General features: G+C 42.2%; 1 protein-coding gene across 1 annotated transcript in view; it reads right to left on the bottom strand.

Annotated features, from left to right (window-relative positions):
* Positions 1-23,131, bottom strand: part of ROR2 (receptor tyrosine kinase like orphan receptor 2) — a 244,207-nt gene that overhangs the window by 27,358 nt on the left and 193,718 nt on the right. Inside the window, 2 exon segments of the mRNA XM_018052509.1 lie at positions 8,748-8,778; positions 9,568-9,855. Of these exon segments, the coding sequence (XP_017907998.1) occupies positions 8,748-8,778; positions 9,568-9,855 (319 nt within the window).

Genomic DNA, 23,131 nt, shown 5'->3' with positions numbered 1-23,131 from the left:
ACCAGCATAAAAATCAATCCTAGATGAAGTAGGAATTATGCAAAATTAAAACATTGGCACAGTTTTGAGTGATGATAATACCATGTGCTGGGAAACATAAGGAAACAAGAAAATAAGAGCTTATGCTTTGCCAGTGGAACTATGAAATTCTTTATTACTTCTGAAGACAATCTTGTCATACCTTGGAGAAGGAACTGGCAACCCACTCCAGTATGCTTGCCTGGAGAATCCTATGGACCGAGAAGCCTGGCAGGCTACAGTTCATGGGATTGCAAGAGTCAGATACAACTTACCGACTAGAGAACAATCAGTTCAGTTAAGCTCAGTTCAGTTGCTCAGTCGTGTCCAACTCTTTGTGACCCCATGAATTGCAGCACGCCAGGCCTCCCTGTCCATCACCAACTCCCAGAGTTCACCCAAACTCATGTCCAAAAAGTCGGTGATGGCATCCAGCCATCTCATCCTCTGTCATCCCCTTCTCCTCCTGCCCCCAATCCCTCCCAGCATCAGAGTCTTTTCCAATGAGTCAATTCTTTGCATCAGGTGGCCAAAGTATTGGAGTTTCAGCTTCAGCACCAGTCCTTCCAAGAATACCCAGGACTGATCTCCTTTAGAATGGACTGGTTCAATCTCCTTGCAGTCCAAGGGACTTTCAAGAGTCTTCTCCAACACCACAGTTCAAAAGCATCAGTTCTTCGGTGCTCAGCTTTCTTTATAGTCCAATTCTCACATCCATACATGACTACTGGAAAAACCATACCCTTGACTAGATGGACCTTTGTTCTCAAAGTAATGTCTCTGCTTTTTAATATGCTATCTAGGTTGGTCATAACGTTTTTTCTAAGGAGTAAACATCTTTTAATTTCATGGCTGCAATCACCTTCTGCAGTGATTTTGGAGCCCAAAAATAAAGTCTAACACTGTTTCCACTGTTTCCCCATCTATTTGCCATGAAGTGATGGGACCAGATGCCATGATCTTCGTTTTCTGAATGTTGAGCTTTAAGCCAACTTTTCACTCTCCTCTTTCACTAAGAAGCTCTTTAGTTCTTCTTCACTTTCTGCCATCAGGGTGGTGTCATCTGCATATCTGAGGTTATTGATATTTCTCCCGGCAATCTTGATTTCAGCTTGTGCTTCTTCCAGCCCAGCGTTTCTCAGGAGGTACTCTGCATAGAAGTTAAATAAGCAGGGTGACAAAATACAGCCTTGACGTACTCCTTTTCCTATTTGGAACCAGTCTGTTGTTCCATGTCCAGTTTTAACTGTTGCTTCCTGACCTGCATACAGGTTTCTCAACAGGCAGGTCAGGTGGTCAGATGATATTCCCATCTCTTTCAGAATTTTCCACAGTTTATTGAGATCTGCACAATCAAAGGCTTTGGCATAGTCAATAAAGCAGAAATAGATGTTTTTCTGGAACTCTCTTGCTTTTTTGATGATCCATCTGATGTTGGCAATTTGATCGCTGGATCCTCTGCCTTTACTGGTTGAATATATGGAAGTTCACGGTTCACATATTACTGAAGCCTGGCTTGCAGAATTTTGAGCTTTACTTTACTAGCAATAGTTAACTACAAATAAAGTCTTCACCAATACCAACTGTAAAATACATTGCAAATTCACTGATAATAATACAACAAAAATCAGAAGACAACAAAAAACAAAAGCTCATATAACTGGAGGGGAAAAAGATAGAGCCAAAATGATATTCAGAGGAAACTTCATTCTTTTAAATGCATTTGTCTGAAAATTTAAAATGACTAATACAGAAATTACTTTTTCAAGAAGTCATGATGACACAAAGATCACTGAAAGCACTACATACCCATAAAAATGGCTCAATTTATTACAGAAAGACCAACCAAATCAAATGCTGGCAAACATTGAAGCAAACAGAATTCTCCTATCTGGCGGTGGGAGTACAAAGTGGTACAACTACCTTAGGAAAATGTCTAGTATTTCTTACAAAGCTCAGCATATACATATCTGATAAGTCAGCACTTTGACTTCTGGAAACTTATCTAACAGAGATGAAAATATTCATCAACTTGACCTCTGGGAATTTATCTAAAATAAATTAAAATATTCATCAACATAAAAAGATGCAGTCTTCTCAAGTGTCCATCAACAGGAAAATGGATAAATCAAATGAAATAGTCACACAAGGGAATGCCTTTCAGCAATAAAAAGCAGCTGTCTACCAAAACATGTATACCGCATAGACAATTTTGAGAATATTACATCAAGTAGACCACTTGACATTTAACTCAGATGACCATTATATCCACTAATGTGGTCAGGAATCCTTTAGAAGAAACGGAGTAGCCATCATAGTCAACAAAACAGTCCAAAATGCAGTACTTGGATGCAATCTCAAAAATGACGGAATGATCTCTGTTCGTTTCCAAGCAAACCATTCAATATCACTGTAATCCAAGTCTATGCCCCGACCAGAAACACTGAAGAAGCTGAGGTTGAAAAGTTCTATGAAGACCTACAAGACCTCTTAGAACTAACACCAAAAAAGATGTCCTTTTCATTATAGGGGACTGGAATACAAAAGTAGGAAGTCAAGAAATACCTTGAATAACAGGCAAATTTGGCCTTGGATACACAATGAAGCAGGGCAAAGGCTAATAGAGTTTTGCGAAGAGAACACACTGGTCATAGCAAACACCTTCTTCCAACAACACAAGAGAAGACTCTACACATGGACATCACCAGATGGTCAACACCAAAATCAGACTGATTATATTCTTTGCAGCCAAAGATGGAGAAGCTCTATACAGTCAGCAAAAACAAGACCAGGAGCTGACTGTGGCTCAGATCATGAACTCCTTATTGCCAAATTCAGACTAAAATCGAAGAAAGTGTGGACAACCACTGGACCATTCAGGTATGACCTAAATCAAATCCCTTATGATTATACAGTGGAAGTGAGAAATAGATTTAAGGGACTAGTGCCTGATGAACTATGGACGGAGGTTCATGACATTGCACAGGAAACAGGGAGCAAGACCATGCCCAAGAAAAAGAAATGCAAAAAAGCAAAATGGCTGTCTGAGGAGGCCTTACACATAGCTGTGAAAAGAGGAGAAGCGAAAAGCAAAGGAGAAAAGGAAAGATATACCCATTTGAATGTAGAGTTCCAAAGAATAGCAAGGAGAGATAAGAAAGCCTTCCTCAGCGATCAATGCAAAGAAATAGAGGAAAACAACAGAATGGGAAAGACTAGAGATCTCTTCAAGAAAAATAGAGATACCAAGGGAACATTTCATGTAAAGATGGGCTCAATGAAGTACAGAGATGGTATGGACCTAACAGAAGCAGAAGATATTAAGACGAGGCAGCAAGAATACACAGAAGAACTGTACAAAAAAGATCTCCACGACCCAGATAATCACAATAGTGTGATCACTCACCTAGAGTCAGACATCCTCGAATGTGCAGTCAAGTGGGCCTTAGGAAGCATCACTGCGAACAAAGCTAGTGGAGGTGATGGAATTCCAGTTGAGCTATTTCAAATCCTGAAAGATGATGCTGTGAAAGTGCTGCACTCAGTATGCCAGCAAATTTGGAAAACTCAGCAGTGGCCACAGGACTGGAAAAGGTCAGTTTCCATTCCAATTCCAAAGAAAGGCAATGCCACAGAATGCTCAAACTACCACACAATGGCACTCATCTCACAAGCTAGTAAAGTAATGCTCAAAATTCTCCAAGCCAGGCTTCAGCAATATGTCAACTGTGAACTTCCAGATGTTCAAGCTGGATTTATAAAAGGCAGAGGAACCAGAGATCAAATTGCCAACATTTGCTGGATCGTCAAAAAAGCAAGAGAGTTCCAGAAAAACATCTGCTTCTGCTTTACTGATTATGTCAAAGCCTTTGACTGTGTGGATCACAATAAACTGTGGAAAATTCTGAAAGAGATGGGGATACCAGACCACCTGACCTGCCTCCTGAGAAACCTGTATGCAGGTCAGAAAGCAACAGTTAGAACTGGACATGGAACAACAGACTGGTTCCAAATAGGAAAAGGAGTAAGTCAAGGCTGTATATTGTCACCCTGCTTATTTAACTTCTGTGCAGAGTACATCCTGAGAAACGCTGGGCTGGAAGAAGCACAAGCTGGAATCAAGATTGCTGGGAGAAATATCAATAACCTCAGATATGCAGATGACACCACCCTGATGGCAGAAAGGGAAGAAGAACTAAAGAGCCTCTTGATGAAAGTGAAAGAGGAGAGTGAAAAAGTTGGCTTAAAGCTCAACATTGAGAAAATGAAGATCATGGCATCTGGTCCCATCACTTCATGGCAAATAGATGGAGAAACAGTGGAAACAATGGCTGACTTTATTTTTGGGGGCTCCAAAATCACTGCAGATGGTGATTGCAGCCATGAAATTAAAAGGCGCTTACTCCTTGGAAGGAAAGTTATGCCCAACCTAGACAGCATATTAAAGAGCAGAGATATTACTTTGCCAACAAAGGTTCATCTAGTCAAGGCCATGGTTTTTCCAGTGGTCATGTATGGATGTGAGAGTTGGACTATAAAGAAAGCTGAGCGCCAAATTGATGTTTTTGAACTGTGGTGTTGGAGAAGACTCTTGAGAGTCCCTTGGACTTCAGGGAGATCGAACAAGTCCATTCTAAAGGAAATCAGTCTGGATGTTCATTGGAAGTACTGAGTTTGAACCTGAAACTCCAGTATTTTGGCACCTAATGCGAAGAGCTGACTCATTTGAAAAGACCCTGTTGTTGGGAAACATTGAGGGCAGGAGGAGAAGGGGACGACAGAGGATGAGATGGCTGCATGGCATCACCGACTCGATGGACATGAGTCTGGGTGGACTTTGGGAGTTGGTGATGGACAGGGAGGCCTGGAGTGCTGCAGTTCATGGGGTCGCAAAGAGTCAGACACTGCTGAGTGACTGAACTGAACTGAACTGAAGGAAACCAGGTTCAAGTGTCTACATGCTACAGGATTTCATTTCTATGCAGTTCTAAAACATGTAAACTTAGCTCATGGTAGAAAAAAAGTCAGGACAATCATTACCTGGGGTGGCGGAGTAGTGATTAAGAAGTTGCATCATGGAACTTTCTAGAATAATAGGAATGTTCTGTGCCAGTATAAGGGTTTAGAGTGCAGAGGTTTTCTCATTTTTGGAGCTTATTAACAGAATACATAAGATCTGTACATTTCATTGTATGCAAGTTTAACTCAAAAAGAAGAGATGAGAATAATAAGTACACAGATGTTGAACTCTTGTTAGTGATTCCCATAATATTTCTAAGTGATATCATAATCCATAATGGTATGTAAATATTTCAGGATAAGTGTACAAATATCTGCAACGTATTAAAATGGATAGAAAATTAGATGACTGATGAATGGAAATGTATGTAAAAATAGGCTAGCACAGCAAAATGTAAATGGCAGGATCTCATTGGCAGGTATATGGATTGGATGTCCACCGTAAAATTCTTTTTACTTTTTCATGTGGTGAATTTTTCATAATAAGATGTCATGGAAAAGAATATCTTAAAACCCAAAGAAAGTGGTCCTTGATAGGACAATTTGATTTAGACATTAATTTTCAACCAAATTTGTCTAAAAATTCATTGCAATTCTAATCAAAATAACATGGGAATTCTTCAAGGAAATTAGTGTGTTCTTTAACAAGATAACATAAACACCTAATAATTACTGGCAATTATTAATAAACAACAGAAAAATATTAACTTGTACATAATCAAGAAATAAGATATTAATTTTTGTCATCAGTTTCTGTGATTTTTATTTTTTCAATGTTTTAATGACTTCTTTTTTATTGAAATATACTTAATTTACAATTTGTGTAAGTTTCAAGTGTTCTGTTCAGTTCAGTCACTCAGTCGTGTCCAACTCTTTGCGACCCCATGTATCACAGCACGCCAGGCCTCCCTGTCCATCACCAACTCCCAGAGTTCACTCAGATTCATGTCCATCGAGTCAGTGATGCCATCCAGCCATCTCATCCTCTGTCGTCCCCTTCTCCTCCTGCCCCCAATCCCTCCCAGCATCAGTGTCGTTTCCAATGAGTCAACTCTTCGCATGAGGTGGCCAAAGTACTAGAGTTTCAGCTTTAGCATCATTCCTTTCAAAGAAATCCCAGGGCTGATCTCCTTCAGAATGGACTGGTTGGATCTCCTTGCAGTCCAAGGGACTCTCAAGAGTGTACAGCAAAGCAATTCAGTTACACAAACATATTATGTTTTCAGATTATTTTCCCTTATAGGTTATTACAAAATATTGAGTATAGGTCCTTGTGCTATACATTAGGGCCTTGTTTACCTATTATATATATTAGTGTATATCTTGGAGAAGGCAATCACACCCCACTCCGGTACTCTTGCCTGGAAAAGCCCATGGACGGAGGGGCCTGGTAGGCTGCAGTCCATGGGGTCACTAAGAGTTGGACACGACTTAGCGACTTCACTTTCACTTTTCACTTTGATGCATTGGAGAAGGAAATGGCAACCCACTCCAGTGTTCTTGCCTGGAGAATCCCAGGGACAGGGGAGCTTGGTGGGATGCTGTCTATGGGGGTCACACAGGGTCGGACACGACTGAAGCGACTTAGCAGCAGCAGCAATGTATATCTGTTAATCTGAAACTCCTAATTTATCTCTCCCCTCTCTACCTCATTATCCACTTTGATAATCATAAGTCTATTCTTTATGTAAATAAGTTCATTTGTATCATCTTTTTAGGTTTCACATATAAATGATATCATTTGGTATTTGTCTTTTTCAGAATTACTTCACCGAATATGATAATCTCTAGGTTCATCCATGTTGCTGGAAATGACATTGCTTCATTTATTTTTACAGCTGAGTAATTCCATTGTATATATACCACACATCTTCTTATCCATTCATCTATCAGTGGACATTTAGGCTCCTTCCATGTCTTGGCTATTGCAAATAGTGCTGCTATGAACATAGGGGTGCAGGTGTCTTTTTCAAATTATGGTTTTCTCTGAATATACACCCAGGAGTGGGATTGCAGAATGATATGGTAACTGTTCTTAGGTTTTTAAGGAACCTCCACACTGTTCTCCATAGTGGCTGTACCAATTTACATTCCCGCCAGCAGTGTAGGAGGATTCGTTTTCCTCTACATCCTCGCCAGCAAGAAATAAGACATAATTGTTAAAAATAATTAAGAAACAAACAATGTGAGGATCACGGGCAAAGACTATGAAGAACTAGCTGACAAAGAAGCACCATAAGCTAGGAAATGTCTATCACGGCCTCACTGGTGACAGAAAGGGAGAACAAAGCAGTCAGTGTCAGTTTTCCTCCTTCCAAGCAGCAGAAATGAATGGATGTGAGGATCATCTTGGAAGATAAGAGACATGGGTCCTCACTGTGGCAGGGATGTGACCTTTGTGCCCTCCCCCATCCACCCGCCACTCGCAGGTTTTCTCTTATGAGAGGTGCATCCTGTGTCCCTGCCTGCCCTACTCCCCAGACTCTCCCCTAGAGAAACTGTTCACCAGCCTAACAAAGTGGCCACTGTGGATGTGGGAAACAACAGGAATTCCCACAGACAGAGAGCAGGAGAAAGACCATCAGGGAAATGTAAAACACACTGACACTGTTAATTAAACATGTCAAGTTCAATATTAATTTATGTGAAAAAGTGAACAAAAGTGAGACGGTGTGTTTCCCTACCTCAGTGCAATGGCCAGTGTTTATGAGGCTGCAGGGGGACACGGATAAGCAGACACTGCTTGGCTGCCCAACACAGTGTCTGTGCCACTGCTCAGAACTTTGGGAGATGAAGCAACGGCCTGTCCAGGAAATGAGGAATCCACAGCCACTGCTAACCTCAAACACAGGGGCTGAAAAGAGTGATTCTCATGGACCTGTGAGGTCCAGAGGAGAAAAGATGCTGCATAAGCAAAAGAGAGGCCTGAGTTCACAGCCAGAACTTGCCCACGGCTAGGTGAAGACCAGTGAGCCAGGTTCTGAGCCTCAGTCTCCTCATCTCTGAAGTGGGTCTGAGAACCCCCCGGGTCTGAGAACCCCCCACCCCTACCCCGTGGTGGAGGGTTCCCAAGGCTCCATGAGCATACATTTCATAGACTGTAGCTGGTGATGCAGTTATGGCTGGTGCTGAGATTTCAGGGTAACTACCTCCCTGTTCGGGCTTCCCAGGTGGCACTAATGGTAAAGAACCCACCTGTCAATGCAGGAGATGTAAGAGACATGGGTTCGATCCCTAGGTTGGGAAGATCCCCTGGAGGAGGGCATGGCAATCCACTCCAGTATTCTTGCCTGGAGAATCCCATGGAGACAGGAGCCTGGCAGGCTGTAGTCCATGGGGTTGCAAAAAGTTGGACATGACTGCAGTGACTTAGCATGCACACACTCACTTCCCTATTTCAAATGTTCTAGGGACATCAGGGTCCTGGCAGCCCCAGCAGAATGGTCAGTACACTTACTCTGCCTCCCGTTGTCCTGTAAGGTCATAATTTCTGAAAGCAACTATCAATGTTTTTATGGCTTTTTCCCTCAACATGGAAAATACAACCATTTTCCAGCCCAAAGCAAGCACATTGCCATCCCTGTGTGAAGTCTAGCCAACTTCTAGCAAATTCAGCAGAGACATATGTTTGCCCAATTTATAGCCTGGATTCTTACATAACGGAAGCCCACAAAGAATGAGAAAATGGTTTGAGGAAAGCAGATACTTACTGAAAGTTATGATTTGGGCTGTGTGTTGGACCTAAAAGAAAAAAAAAAAAAGACAAGTTATTAATACTTCATGATTTGGAATAAAATTTTTTTCCAATCTGGCCCGTGGTAAAGGCAACCGCAGCCCAGGGTGCTCATTTGTGGTGAGCCATCTTCAGCCTCCAGCTCTGCCAATGCCCAAGATTATATGCCAGGGATGGCAAAAACCACTGAGGATGGAAGGGGTGTTCTCTGTTGATGCAGAAACATCGGGAGATATTTTGGGGATTTTTGCTGTCTTTTCTTTCTTCTCATCCAACCTTGACTCACAAAATCTGTCTTACTCACTGGTGACAAAATGACTGGGGCATTGTAGGGACCTCCTCATTACTAGGATGAAAGGGATACATTTCTGTCTGCCAGTTGATTGCTTTGTGCCACCTGTGATAAGCGCAAGAGTACAGAATCGTCCTCACCTTCTGTTCCCCACCCATCCTCTGGGCTGGGGGGGGGTTTCCCTGGGTGGGTGGGTGCCTGTCTGGATCGCCTGGGCCTCCCCCGTGGGGGTGACCTCCTGACACACAACATGTCTGGCATTATTTTCTGCACTCCAGGTTTATAGACCCCTCCATCTGCGTCTATTTTCTTTTATTACTAGTAAATGGGTAACAGGTTAAGCTGGGGACCTAATGCACAATGAGAAAGGCCTCGGGGAAGGGTTTTATTGATTTCCTCTCTGTTGCCTGTGTGTGTTCAGTTTCAAACTGCAAATTAATCTGTGCTCAGTGGTTGGGGACCTTCCTATTTGATAAGCAATGTGCCGGGGGCCGTGCCTACTCACCGAGTCGCACGAATAGGACGCCGGTGGCAGTGATGGTCTTCACCCCGTTGGTGGCCACGCACTGGTAGTAGCCGGTGTCCGTCGTGTCCAGGTCCTGGATCCGCAGCCGGGAACCGTATTCCGTCTTGCGGATGATGACGCGCCGCGGCTCCTGCACCACTGGGGCGTCGTTCTTCAGCCACCGCACACTGGGTGGCGGGTTTCCAGCCACCTTGCAGTGCAGAATCGCTGTCTGGCCTTGGACTATGGTGATATTGTTAACTGGCTCCAGAAAATTCAGAAAGTACCCTGCAAAGGAGAAGAATCAGAGAAGAGCAAATGTCAGTGAGAACAGGGAGAAAGGGCTCCCTGGGGCGCCTTCTAGGAACTGCTTGGGGGAGGTTCTGACTGTCACATACAAATCTTCTACTCTCCTTATTGGCTTAATGGGGGTAATTATATTCTAGAATGTTGCCTCCAACACTGAAGGAGCAAATAGGGAATGGGCTGCTCCTGAAGAAACACAGGGTTAGGTTCCTGATTGCCTCTGCTCACAGCATTCTCACCAACTGATCAATAAAGAACCTGGTTTTAGTGTGCTTCAGTTTAAAGTCACTTTATTTAATAAGTACTGTTGATTCATTAACATTGAGCTCACAACCAACAGCCCTATAACTTGGTCTGAAAGAAGCTTATCTAACACACATGCTTTCACCCTAAGGCACATCTTGTGTTTACGGCACCAGACAGCACTTCAGCACCATTATTGGGAGCATTTTAAATAGCCAGTCACCAACAAAAAGCACAACAATGCAAATACATGGGACTAAACAGACCATGGAAAGGACATTTGTTTACAGTATGAGCTGGGGCCTTAGACAGAGTGTTGTTTTGTACAAGCTCATCAGGGAACATGTGCATCAGCAATTCAAAAGTTTGACTGTCTATGGATGCTGTGAGAATTGATTTTGGGATTACAAACACATTTTAGGTTATAAGTAAACTTGAAACTACAGAATCTGCAAATAATGAGGATCACATTCTCTCTGCAAGCATTAAATCTAATCTAACCTCACTAATTGACTAAGCAAATTCATGCTCAGAAAGTCCATCCTCTTTCCTACCACACCATCAAGCACAAGCCACAATAAAGAAATGAGATGAAGAAAGTGTGTGACAAAACAGAGATATCCTCACAAACAAGCGAATCATTGGTCTGAACAGAACAAAAATAACAAGGCTGAGTGTTGCTGAAGGCTCTGTCCCACTGCACCCAGGGCAGAAGCAGGAAGAAACCATCCCAGGTTCGAATTCAAAAGGGAAAACAGACCCTAAAGGTACCCGAAATACAGAGCAAGTGGGGCTGGAAATGCTGCCCTGGAATGTGGGGCCCCATTCAATCACAGTCAGGAGCTCTCAGCTAGTGACACAAACCATGGGGAACAAGAGGAAGTGAAACAGACAGCACTTGGGAGGGATTTGTGCATGTGTGTGTGTGTGTGCATATGCTGTTAGTCAGGGGCTGGAGGGATACTCTCTGTTAAGATAAACATGCACACTAAAATTCCATAACACCAAAAAACCCACTAAGGCTAGAGAGAGAAGACAATCAATCATCAGGAGATGAGATCACTGCAGACAGACTAAGACATCAGAGCAATCTGAAAAAGACTATAAAGGGTAGTACTGTTCTACATCTTTTCTCCTGATTTCTGGTTGGTCTCTTTTTTGTTTTATTTAATGAAGTAAAAGATGGAAAGATGGCACATATCTATATTACTAATTTAATTGGATGAAAAATTATAGGATTTCTAGTGGACCCTGGGGATAAGTTTCACAGGCTGGGTGAAGGAGATAGGAAGAAGCTGTAAGAAGCAGGAGGATGTGAATTTCAAGATGAAGATAGTTTCCCTTCACAAGAGAGAGTGGGTAGATATCTGTGTAGAGAGGTGTCACTAACCACTGCTGATTCAGTTCAGTTCAGTTCAGTCGCTCAGTTGTGTCCGACTCCTTGCAACCCCCATGAATTGCAGCACACCAGGCCTCCCTGTCCATCACCAACTCCCGGAGTTCGCTCAAACTCATGTCCATCCAGTGATGCCATCCAGCCATCTCATCCTCTGTCGTCCCCTGCTCCTCCTGCCCCCAATCCCTCCCAGCATCAGGGTCTTTTCCAATGAGTCAACTCTTCACATGAGGTGGCCAAAGTATTAGAGTTTCAGCCTTAGCATCAGTCCTTCCAGTGAACACCCAGGACTGATCTCCTTTAGAATGAACTGGTTGGAACTCTTTGCAGTCCAAGGGACCAAGAGTCTTCTCCAACACCACAGTTCAAAAGCAACAATTCTTTGGCGCTCTGCTTTCTTCAGAGTTCAACTGTCACATCCATATATGACCACTGGAAAAACCATAGCCTTGACTAGACGGACCTTTTCGCAAAATAATGTCTCTGGTTTTGAATATGCTATCTAGGTTGGTCATAACTTTCCTTCCAAGGAGTAAGCGTCTTTTAATTTCATGGCTGCAATCACCATCCGCAGTGATTTTAGAGCCCCCCAAAATAAATTCTGACACTGTTTCCACTGTTTCCCCATCTATTTGCAATGAAGTGATGGGACCAGATGCCATGATCTTAGTTTTCTGAATGTTGATTACTACTTGTGATTATTATTAATAACATTATTAGGTTCAACCTTTATTTTCTGCTAGCCAACCCCCTTTTAATGCAGTGAATTAAGTTGTACAAGAGAATTCTTAATGATGACACAAAGCCGGAAGGTAACTGAAATGTTAATGAAAAAACCCTGGAAAGAGGCTAAATCAAGCAGGTAACATTCTGGATATCATGATTGTTTACTAACCACACAGGCTCAACTTGGGGAGACTTGCATTCCTGCTGAGGCTCCTGCACTAGATCCTGGATTTTTGAAAACAAAATGAGATCTGATCTGACAGTCCGAAGCAGTTGCTATGGTATAATCTGGGCTGCCCAGATTATAGCAAACACGTCGTTTCACTGCGTTCTGGCCAGAACCCAAGTAGTTACAAGTTGTTTAAGATTCAAATGTTTCATTAAGGTCTCATAACACTAAAAAGCACAGTAGGGCATATAAAATAGTCATCAAATCATAACTTAAAATAGCAAATGACATATTAGATTAAAATCACCATGATCTCTTCTTTCTGGTACAAGTTTAATTATAATTCTCATCTCTACACTGATGACAGTTTTTCCAAAGGCCTTTGACACTTCATGGCTTCCTGGGAGACACAGACACAGGAGTGTAAGGATCTGTGTCTCCAAGCTGACTAGCAAAAATCTAAAAGGAGCAGGCCTAGGGTTCTGAGGCCTATTGCTAAGTCATTTCAGTCGTGTCTGACTCTGTGCGACCCCATAGACAACAGCCCACCAGGCTCCCCGTCCCTGGGATTCTCCAGGCAAGAACACTGGAGTGGGTTGCTATTTCCTTCTTCAATGCATGAAAGTGAAATGTGAAAGTGAAGTCGCTCAGTTGTGTCTGACTTAGCGACCCCATGGACTGCAGCCTACCAGGCTCCTCCATCCATGGGATTTTCCAGGCAAGAGTACTGGAGTGGGGTACTAAGACTAAGGCCTAAGACTGAGTCATCTATCTGGAGGACTGGCTTAAAAGCAATTCTGCCACCACCTTCCTCCATGTTTAGGGAATCTGCATACATCAACTTGGGACACCTCCACTGACCATCTAAATATCTTGAAAGATATAGGAGGATCTTCTTCAATGTGGAAAAAAAAAATATTAGTCAAGAAAGAGAAGAAAGGGAGAGAACCACTCAGAGGAGAAAGTTAAGGAGAGGGTTCCTTTTGTACAACTTATAGAAGGAAACCTGGGGAGAGTTTGAGAGTGTCCAGTTACTCTATATACAGACTCTCATGGTCTTCTTTTCAAGAATATCTTGTTTTTTCACATTGAAGGAGTATAAAAACCTGAAATCCTTCTCTGCTCCAGTGAACAGCTTCTCCTATACCCCTGATTGATAACTGATGGTGGTTTAGACCTAGTCTTTCTTCCAGGAAGGCTCTTTTTCTGAGAAATGCAGAATAGGGAAAATGACCTCCTTCTTGGTTTGCATTTCATGTGGGCACGGAGAGTGTGATGTTAACCCTGACCCACCGGGTAGGGCACTGTGAAACCATCTACAGTAAGTCCCCTATGTTGGAACCTTCAAGTTTCAAACTTTCAAAGATTTGAACGTGCATTCGCATGTCTAATCGTGTAAGTTAGTTCACGTATCTGGCATACACTGTCATATGCGTGCACCCTCTACAAGTGGCTGCACTTTTGTGTACTTTACTGTGTAGAACTGCATAGAGTACAGTAGTATTATCTTTATTTCAAGCCCAGGATGTCTGGAAGCAAGTGCAAAAACAGTGGTGATGTAGCTGGCACTACTGTACTTTTCCAGGTACTGTACTGAAAGGTTGAAAATGTTTTCTTTATTTTTTGTGCTTATTTGTTTTTATGTATTATTTATATAGAAAATATTATAAACCTATTACAGTACAGTATTATACAGTATTATATAGCCGATTGTATTAGTTGGGTACCTAGGCTAACTTGTTTGTACTCATGAATGAATTGGACTTACGACCATGCTCTAGGAACAGAACTCATCTGTATGTAGGGGACTTCCTGTACACGAGTCAGATGGCTTAACCAGGGATGGTGCCAGTATTTCCCTTTTTGATGTTTAATCAACTGTAGCTAACAAGGACTGGAGAAATCCATTTGTGCTGGATTCAAGCACCTTAGACAGTTGATTTAATCTTTAAAGCACTCTTGATTACTTCTGTTTATCAGTTTATAATTGATAAATTATATCAATTTTTCTTGATTATATCTGTTTATGAAATATCCATAATAGGTAAATCCAGAGACAGAAAACAGATTAGTAGTTGCCAGCAGCTGGGGAAGGGGAATTTAAGGAGTAACTCTAAATGAGTATAGGGTCTCCCTTTGGGGGTGATGAAAATGTCTGGAACTAAAAAGTATTGATGGCTGCATAACATTACAAATGTAATCCCTAGGTCAGGAAATGTCTCCTGAGGAGGGATGGGCATGGTGAGACCAGGTGAACAAACCAGGTAAAAGTAGGTAGAGGGGAGGTGGAGATGTCAGGCAAAGGGGAAGAGGGCCACACTCCTGGAAGCATCCTTTCAAAAGTACTAGCCATCACCCTCACCTTTGCTCAGACCTAGGCTAAGACTTCCTCTGATTTTCTCCCACCCTGAGGTGCTCAATTTATGTGGATCCTCTTCATTCTCGACCACACGAACACTCACTCCTGAAGGCACAGCTTCCTCAATTTACAGAAAATGAAGGGGAAGCTAGTGAAGTGACCTAGTCCACATGTGGAGTTCTTGACAACTTCTCCGTTCTATGCCATCTAAACCAGTGGGGTTCAACGATGACTTCACACTGGGGTCACCTGGAAGCTGATAAAAATATCCACCTGTGCATCATGCAACTGAGTGCCTAGGAATTTGTCTAAAGCTCTAAGTGTGCAGCCTAGACCAAGAATCCTGCTTTGAAGGGCTGAGGGAAGTGAAAAACAAAACCCATCCAAGAATGAACTTAAAGCTGACCAGAAACAACACTGAAAGCGTCGCTGTAAGGAACTCTGGGACCGGAAAGAATGCTCCTAAGTGACCAGCACCTACATCTGGGGAGTTCCAAGTACAACAGCATTTAAAAGGCCTGTCCAGCTGGGAATGGACAAAAGGATGGATCTCCACAGATATCATCCATGTCCCAACCCAGGCCTGAAATCAGCCTCCTTTATGCTCTATGGGAAACTCAGAGACCAAAACCATGGGTGGATAACACGGCAACTTCATACATTCATAGCTCCCTCAGGAATTATAATGAGCCCTCAGGAAGAAATCACAAAAACAAATAATGAAGAAAATCTAATTTATACCCATGGTACCCCCCAGTGTTCTTGCCTGGAGAATCCCAGGGACGGGGGAGCCTAGTAGGCTGCCGTCTGTGGGGTTGCACAGAGTCGGACACGACTGAAGCGACTCAGCAGCAGCAGCAGCAGCAGCAGCATCAAGGCTTCTGGTTCTTGATTCTGGTTCAAGGTTCTCTCCCTACCTATACTTTCCCCTACTTTGAAGGGGATTGTCCCTTGCTTTTCCTAAAACACATCCATCCAACTGATCCCTCATCGTGCAATCAGCCAAGAACCTCTTGTCCTCGGATCTTTTCTATTTCTCATGGGTCAATTCTGTGCCAGAAAGTTACCTCTGCAAAAGGTATTCTCCCATCAAAACAGCCTCTATTCATTGCTAACCTTGCCCCTAACACCACTGATCTTGGCCTGCTGCTATGGCAACATCTTTTTGTTTTTACATTAAGATGATTGAAATACATTTTGACATCAAGAATAACAAATGTTACTTTGGGGGGCATATTTCTTAATTTCAAGGCTACTTCTCTTTCAGATTCAATTTAGAATCATCCTCATAACTTCCATTTAAAAATTGGGATGTTGATGGAGAGATAAGTGCATTTATTATGGGAAAACTATTAGATTTCCACATATTGTACAAATTTCCTACTTTTGCTGTAACACATTAGCACAAACTTAGTAGTGTAACACAACACAAATACACTGTCACACAGTTCTGCAGGTCAGAAGTCCAAAAATCAAGGTGTTGGCAGGATGCTATTTCTTCTGCAAGCTCTGGGAGAGTCTTCTCCTTGCCTTTCCCAGCTTTTGGAAGCCACCTGCATGCCCTGGCCCATGGTGCCTTCCTTATATCACTCTAACTTCTGTTTCCATTATCAACATCTCCAACAAGTGGCTCTGACCTTCCTGTCTTACAAGGACCTCTATGACTACATTGGGCCATATGGATCATCCAGGATCATTTCCATATCAAAATCCTGAACTGAGTTCCATCTGCACAGTCCCTGTGAAATAAGGTGACACATTTCCAGGTTCAGGGATTAGGACATGGACATCACTGATAGGCCAATATTCTGTCCCTGTGTGCATTTTCCTTTTACCTTGCCACTTTACTGAACTACTTTAGTTATGATAGTTTCTGAGTTGATTGTCTTAGATTTTCTTTGCAGGTATCATTTTCTTCAAATAACAATAATGCAGCCTTTCAGCTTCCAAAATTCATACTGCCCATATCTCCTCTTGCTTCCTATTCAATATTAATGATTTCTGAGCTAACAATTTTTAACACTGAAATGTTGCAGAGAAAAATACAGATATTAACACACTAGCATGCATGTATACAACATCAAGATTTTATGCAAACATTGTACCATATTTGACTTTGTTGTTGTTGTTGTTCAGTCACTAAGTCATGTCCGACTCTTTGCAACCCATGAACTGCAGCATGCCAGCCTTCTCTGTTCACCACTATCTCCCGGAGTTTGCTCAAACTCACGTTCATTGAGTCAGTGATGCCATCCAACCACCTCATCCTCTGTCGCCCCCTTCTCCTCTTGCCCTCAATTTTTCCCAGCATCGGGGTCTTTTCCAATGAGTCAGTTCTTCACATCAAGTGGCCAAAGTATTGGAGCTTCAGCTTCAGCATCAGTCCTTCCAATGAATATTCAGGGACTGATTTCCTTTAGGATTCACTGGCTTGATCTCTTTGCAGTCCAAGGGACTCTCAAGAGTCTTCTCCAACACCACAGTTCCAAAGCATCAATTCTTCGGCCCTCAGCCTTCTTTATAGTCCAACTCCCACATCCATACATGACTATTGGAAAAACCATAGCTTTGACTATATGGACCTTTGTCAAAGTGATGTCTCTTCTTTTTGATACACTGTCTAGGTTTGTCATAACCATTCTTCCAAGGAGCAAGTGTCTTTTGATTTTGTGGCTGCTGTCACCATCCGCATTGATTTTGGAGGCCAAGAAAATGAAATCTAACACTGTTTCCATATTTTCCCCCTTTATTTGCCATGAAGTGATAGGACTGGATGCCATGATCTTAGTTTTTTTAATGTTGACTCACAGTAATTAAAAAAATAAGACATTCCGAAGTGTAACTAAAGCACACTCTTCCCTTATTTCTCCAGAGAATGAGTATGCACTATTCCAATGCATATTTGTATCATTTTATATTTATAGAATTTCCCCTGAAAGACCTTCTTTGCTACTTTTTTTTTCACTCAAAGTCAGCTTGGGGTTCCTCTGTTGATGCAGTTCATTTGTTTAATTACTTCATAATATTCTACTGTACAAAGAAACCACAATTTCTTTATCCATTTCCCAATTCAGGGGCATGAATTTGTTTCTACATTTTTGCTAGTACAGACAGTGTATAATGATGACTTGTATATATCTCATTCTGTACATGTATGGGAGTAACCTTGCAAGCACCTAACTGCATGCATTAGTGATAAGTCATAGGCCTTGAAATCTTTCGTTTATCTGTGTCTTAAAAGTGCTTGAAACCATTTGTACTCCACTAAAAGTGAGTTAAAGTGTTTCCCCTATAACTTTGCCAGCATTTGGTGTCTGGCGGGGGGCAGAGTGGGGGGGCTTTAAAATGTTTGCCAATATGATGAACATGAAATAGTACTATTGTTTTAGGTTGCACCTTAAGAATTCCTCATGAGCTCAAGAGTCCTTAGGAAGGTTTACTGGCCCTTGAGCCTCTCCTACCGTAATTATCTATTCAAATCTTTATATTTCTAACTTCTGCAGTTGATTAATTTTCTATCTTTTTCTTTTCTAATGTATGCATTAAATCAGAAATTTCCCAAGGGTTAGCAATCAAATAAGTTAATTTATTTAATCTCCATATGGTTGGTCAGATTCCACTTCTCTTATAATTTATAAATTTTGGCTATGAGTTATTAAAGGTATGCTTTAATTGCACTGCTGTCACAAAATATAGTCTAGTGTGATGATAATTCTTTGATACCACTGTGATTTGCTTTACAGCCTAGTACAGTCAGCTCCTGAAATGCTCCACACTGAATGGCAAGAATGCATTTTCTCTAATTGTTCAGTGCAGGGGTTTATATATGCCCAAAAGATTAAACTTGTCAATTTGTTGCTCAAATTTTTTAAAATACTTAGTTTCAATCAGGGCTGACCATGCGTTTGTGTGTGGTCTGTCATGGTTGACTCTTTGTGACCCTAAGGACTGAAGCCCAGCAGTCTCTCTGTCTATTGGATTTCCCAGGCAAGAAAACTGGTTTCCTTTTCCAGGGGATATGCCTAACCCAGGGATCCACCTTGTGTCTCCTGCATTTCCTGCATTGCAGGCAGATTCTTTGCTTGCTATGTCATCGGGAAACCTTTAGTTTCAATGAGATACATGCTAACTGATACCATATATGTCAAATAGCCATTATTAATTCTGTGAGGTTGAGTTTGTATACTGGAACCTAAGTTCCTGGGTACAATAAACTTCAAGTTTATTACATCATCTAGTCTTTATATCACTATTTAAGGCTTTTGTGTCTAAAAAACCATTTTGTCGGATGTTAATATAGTTACCTCAGAGTATTTGGGGAAGTACCAGGGCTTCCCAGGTGGCTCAATGGGTAAAGAATCCACCTGCAATGCAGGAGATGCTGGTTCAATCCCTGAGTTGGGAAGATCCCCTAGAGGAAGGCATGTAAACCCACCCCAGTCTTCTTGCCTGGAGAATCCCATGGACAAAGGAGTCTGGTGGGCTACAGTCCACAGGATTGCAGAGTCAGACACGACTGAAGCAACTAGGTATGCACTAGACAAGAATTTTGTAAATAACATATAATTTAACATGCTAATTTAAAAGTCTATATGTGTTAACCTATGAGATTGTTAACTGAAAGATTTTATTTTAAAAGTGTTAATTTTGCTTTTTAATTCTTCCTTCCTGTTTTCTTCTGTTTTTTCCCTTTATTCTCTCTTTACTTATTCAAAAGTTACACTTAAGTAGTTAGCTTTATTACTTTTTATAAGCATACCTAATTTGGCAAAGTTTCCCAAATACAACGAAATACAACCACCTTGAAATGCTGTGAGCTGCAAACACCACCCCAACCACCAGAGCTTTGAATTATTGCTTCCCAATATTTAGTTACACTCCATTTGTAAGCTCCTAGTGGTCTTTATTACAGATGATTTTCGACTACAAAATTTATTTAGATTTGCCAACTTGCTTAACAAGTTCTTTCCTTGCCAACACTGCCTGCTTCTCATTCCTTTCTCCCCAGGTTCAACTGAGCTCTTCCTGATTCACATTTGCTTTTTGTGTTAAAAACAAAAGGTTGTAAACACTCTCGGTCATGGTCTAAAATTATCTGTTGCTTTCAGACTTGAATGCCAGTTTAGCTGGGTACAGAGTTCTAGACTGACAATTACACCACTGTCCTCTGTTTTTTGTGGTTTTGTTACAAGTCTTACCATTCCTTTGTGGATAATCTGACCTCTCCCTTCTTTGGCTGCTTTTACTATTTCCCTTGTCTTTGCCAAAGTATCACTAGCTATGAACTTATTTTTATTTTAGCCTCAACAGGCCTCAGTGTTATACCCAACATCTGAAGATTGATGCCTTCCATGAATTCTGTAAAATCCTCCATCAGTATCTCATGAAATACTGTTTCTCCCTTCCCCCTTTATTTCTCCTTTGAAATCTCCTTCCAGATATATGCTGAACTTCCTTATAAGAGCCTTCCCTGCTCTTCTACTTTTACATTTCCTATCTTTTTATAATCGTTAGCTCTGTGCCATCTACTATCCATCAAGTTTCTCATTTTATCTACTACACTTTTCGTTTCTAGAAGGTCTCTTTGGTTCCATTTCAAACCCACCACTGCTTTTTCTTCCTTTACCTTTAATCCTTTCAGCTTCATTGTTTACTAACTCATCACTCATCTTGGGCCTCTCTGAGTGTACTTCGTAATTTTTCACTGCGGGGCTGGTTTTTCTGTGGGAATCCCTTGAGGACTGGATTCCTGAAATAGGCAGTGCCAAGGTTTTATGTTAATTCTTGGGCTCTTGACTCTTCCACAACATTCTGGTAATGTAAATTTAGTTTCCTGAGGTGCAGGTCCAAGTCTGATTTCTCATGGGAAAGCCTTCTGTTTGTCCCATCTGGAGCCAGGCTTGAGGCAAGCCCTCTCCTCGCCTTCCTGGGCTAATGAGTGAAAATCTCCTCCTCTGTCCAAGGAATTCTCCAGGCAACAATACTGGAGTGGGTAGCCATTCCTTTCTCCAGGGGATCTTCCCAACCTAGGGATTGGACCTGGGTCTCCCACATTGCAGCAGATTCTTTGTCATCTGAGCTACCAAGGAAGCCCATATTAAGATATAAGAAATGTAAATTCCTTCATTTCCTAAAACCAAACTTGATTTTTGTCTCGACCCCTTACTTTTCCTGATTGAAGGAAATGTAATCCATCCAATTCCAGTGAAATCAGTAGCTTTAGCATATTTATTTCATGTAATCTCAAAATCAGGATTTTCTACTTCTGCGTATTTGCTCTAGTGTAAGCTCTTTCAGTATCAAAGCATGGAAGGATTTGATGTGTCTGCAGTTGTCTTTTGCCTGTACCAGCTTTTGCTAAGGTGTCCTCGTCTTACTGGTACCCCTCTACTCCAGAGTCCATGAATGCATCCACATCTGCCCCACGGCCACATGGAGACTCTGCCTTTCATTACTGGAGAGCTCATGTCATAACAGCATGACGTCTGCAGAATCCAACTCTTTATCTCAAATAAACCTTTTCCCATGAAAATTGGGCCATTCTCTAAGGCTGCAAACAGAATGGAACACCTCAGTGGTTCCTTCCTCAGCAGCCCAGGACTGTCACAATTCTGCTTCCTTCCTCATGCTGGCTCCTGGGCGTTTCTCCAACTCTCTTGCAAATTCATCTAATCATTTACATCTTTGATGAATATTTTATTGAGCACTCGTATGTAATGTAAGTGGGAGGGTGGCCAAATAAATTTGGTCCACCATTACAACCATCATTCATTCACTGGAGGCCAAAATGAAAATAGAATGAAAGTTCTCAGAAGACTAAGCACAATACTACTTTTTCTCTTGGTGGTTAACTCCCGGCCAGCCACTTCATCCCTCAGCTTCATTTCCTTTATGTGTGAAATACGGCATTGTCCTGGCCATTGCTAAGTCCTCCTCTAGTTCACAAAGGCTTCCTCAAGAGCTGCTCCAAACCTCTCCAGCTGCCACTGAACAGGCCAGGAGGAGCTAGGCACCTGTGGCTGGGAATCCAGCTAAGTTGAATCTGGTCAGTCCTCCACAGCATTAAGAGAGGAGAAGTCTTCCCTTTTGATTATCCAAAAGGGTTTCCCCTTCCTCACAGCGGGCTCACTTCAACAACTGATGCTAATGAATTCCATCTCCCTGCTGCCCCGGTCAGCTCTCTGCTCACCCCTAAACTCTGCGCAGTGAGCTCAATCCAAGCATGAAAACACACTAAAGGCAGAGGTAACAGGAGGACTCATTTCCAGAGGACACCACTCCTGACCTCACAGTCAGATCAGTGATGAATGATTTTTTTACCCCAACTGACCATCCACATATTCACTAATGTGGTTAAATGACTAAAGTGTCTGAGGATCTGCCTGTTTACCAGGTCACACTGGCTGGCCTGGGGAGGAGATAAGGAAAGCCATGTGTACCAGGGTGACAAGGTCACAGGGCTTTGACTGGTGGGAAATAAAAGAACTTGCTTAGAAGGGCAGGTGACGAGGGGACCCTGAGAGCTGCACAGAGGATATAAGGCTGCTTTTCCCAGAAGGAAGTATTTATAGGCCAATAAATCAGTCGGGGCAGTGGCAGGGGCCACTCCCACTGAGTTGTCTAGTGGTCTACATGGAACCAGTTGCAGAAAGGGTGGGAGGAGGAGCTTACCAGGGTCAGAGGATGGTGTGAGATTAGAAAGAATGAGAATCAGAGACAGTGAGAAAAATGGGGAAATGAAATTTAAAGGACCTGAGAGATGGAGAAAAGTATGTAAGAGTCTTTGGAGGAGAAGAGAGTATTGTGGCGTGAACTGTGTCCCTTCAGTGAGATAGTAGGAACCTGTGAACGTGACCTTACTTGGAAATTGAGTCATTGCAGATATAATCAAATTGAGATGAGGATGGGCCTTAATCAAATGTCTAGTATTCTTTAAAGAGGGACGTTTGCATACAGACCCAGAAAAGATCACATGAAAACAGGCAGATACTGGAATGATGTGGCCCCAAGCCTGGGAACTGCATGGACTGCCAGCAAAACAGAAGCTCAGAGAGATGTGAATGGTTTCTCCCACAGAGCCTCCCAAAGGCACGAACCCTGCCCAAACCTTGACTTTGGACTTCTGGCCTCCACAACCATGAGGACAAATTTCTGTTGTTTACGGAACTCAGTTTGTGGTACTTCGAAATGACAGTCCTTGGAAACTGCTATCGTGGGTTTGAAGAAGAAAAGTAGGAGAGAGAAGGAGGGAGGCCATTGGACAAACAGGGTCACACTGGGTTGCTGTAGTCCATGGGGTCGCAAAGAGTCAGACACACTGAGCAGCTGAACAACAAACAATAGCACATCCTCTTCAAGGGACAGG

This window comes from Capra hircus, chromosome 8 (assembly GCF_001704415.2).
Source record: "Capra hircus breed San Clemente chromosome 8, ASM170441v1, whole genome shotgun sequence".
NCBI classification, from domain to species: domain Eukaryota; kingdom Metazoa; phylum Chordata; class Mammalia; order Artiodactyla; family Bovidae; genus Capra; species Capra hircus.
Note: the sequence above shows the minus strand (reverse complement) of the source record. Positions and strands in the feature narration are given on the sequence as shown.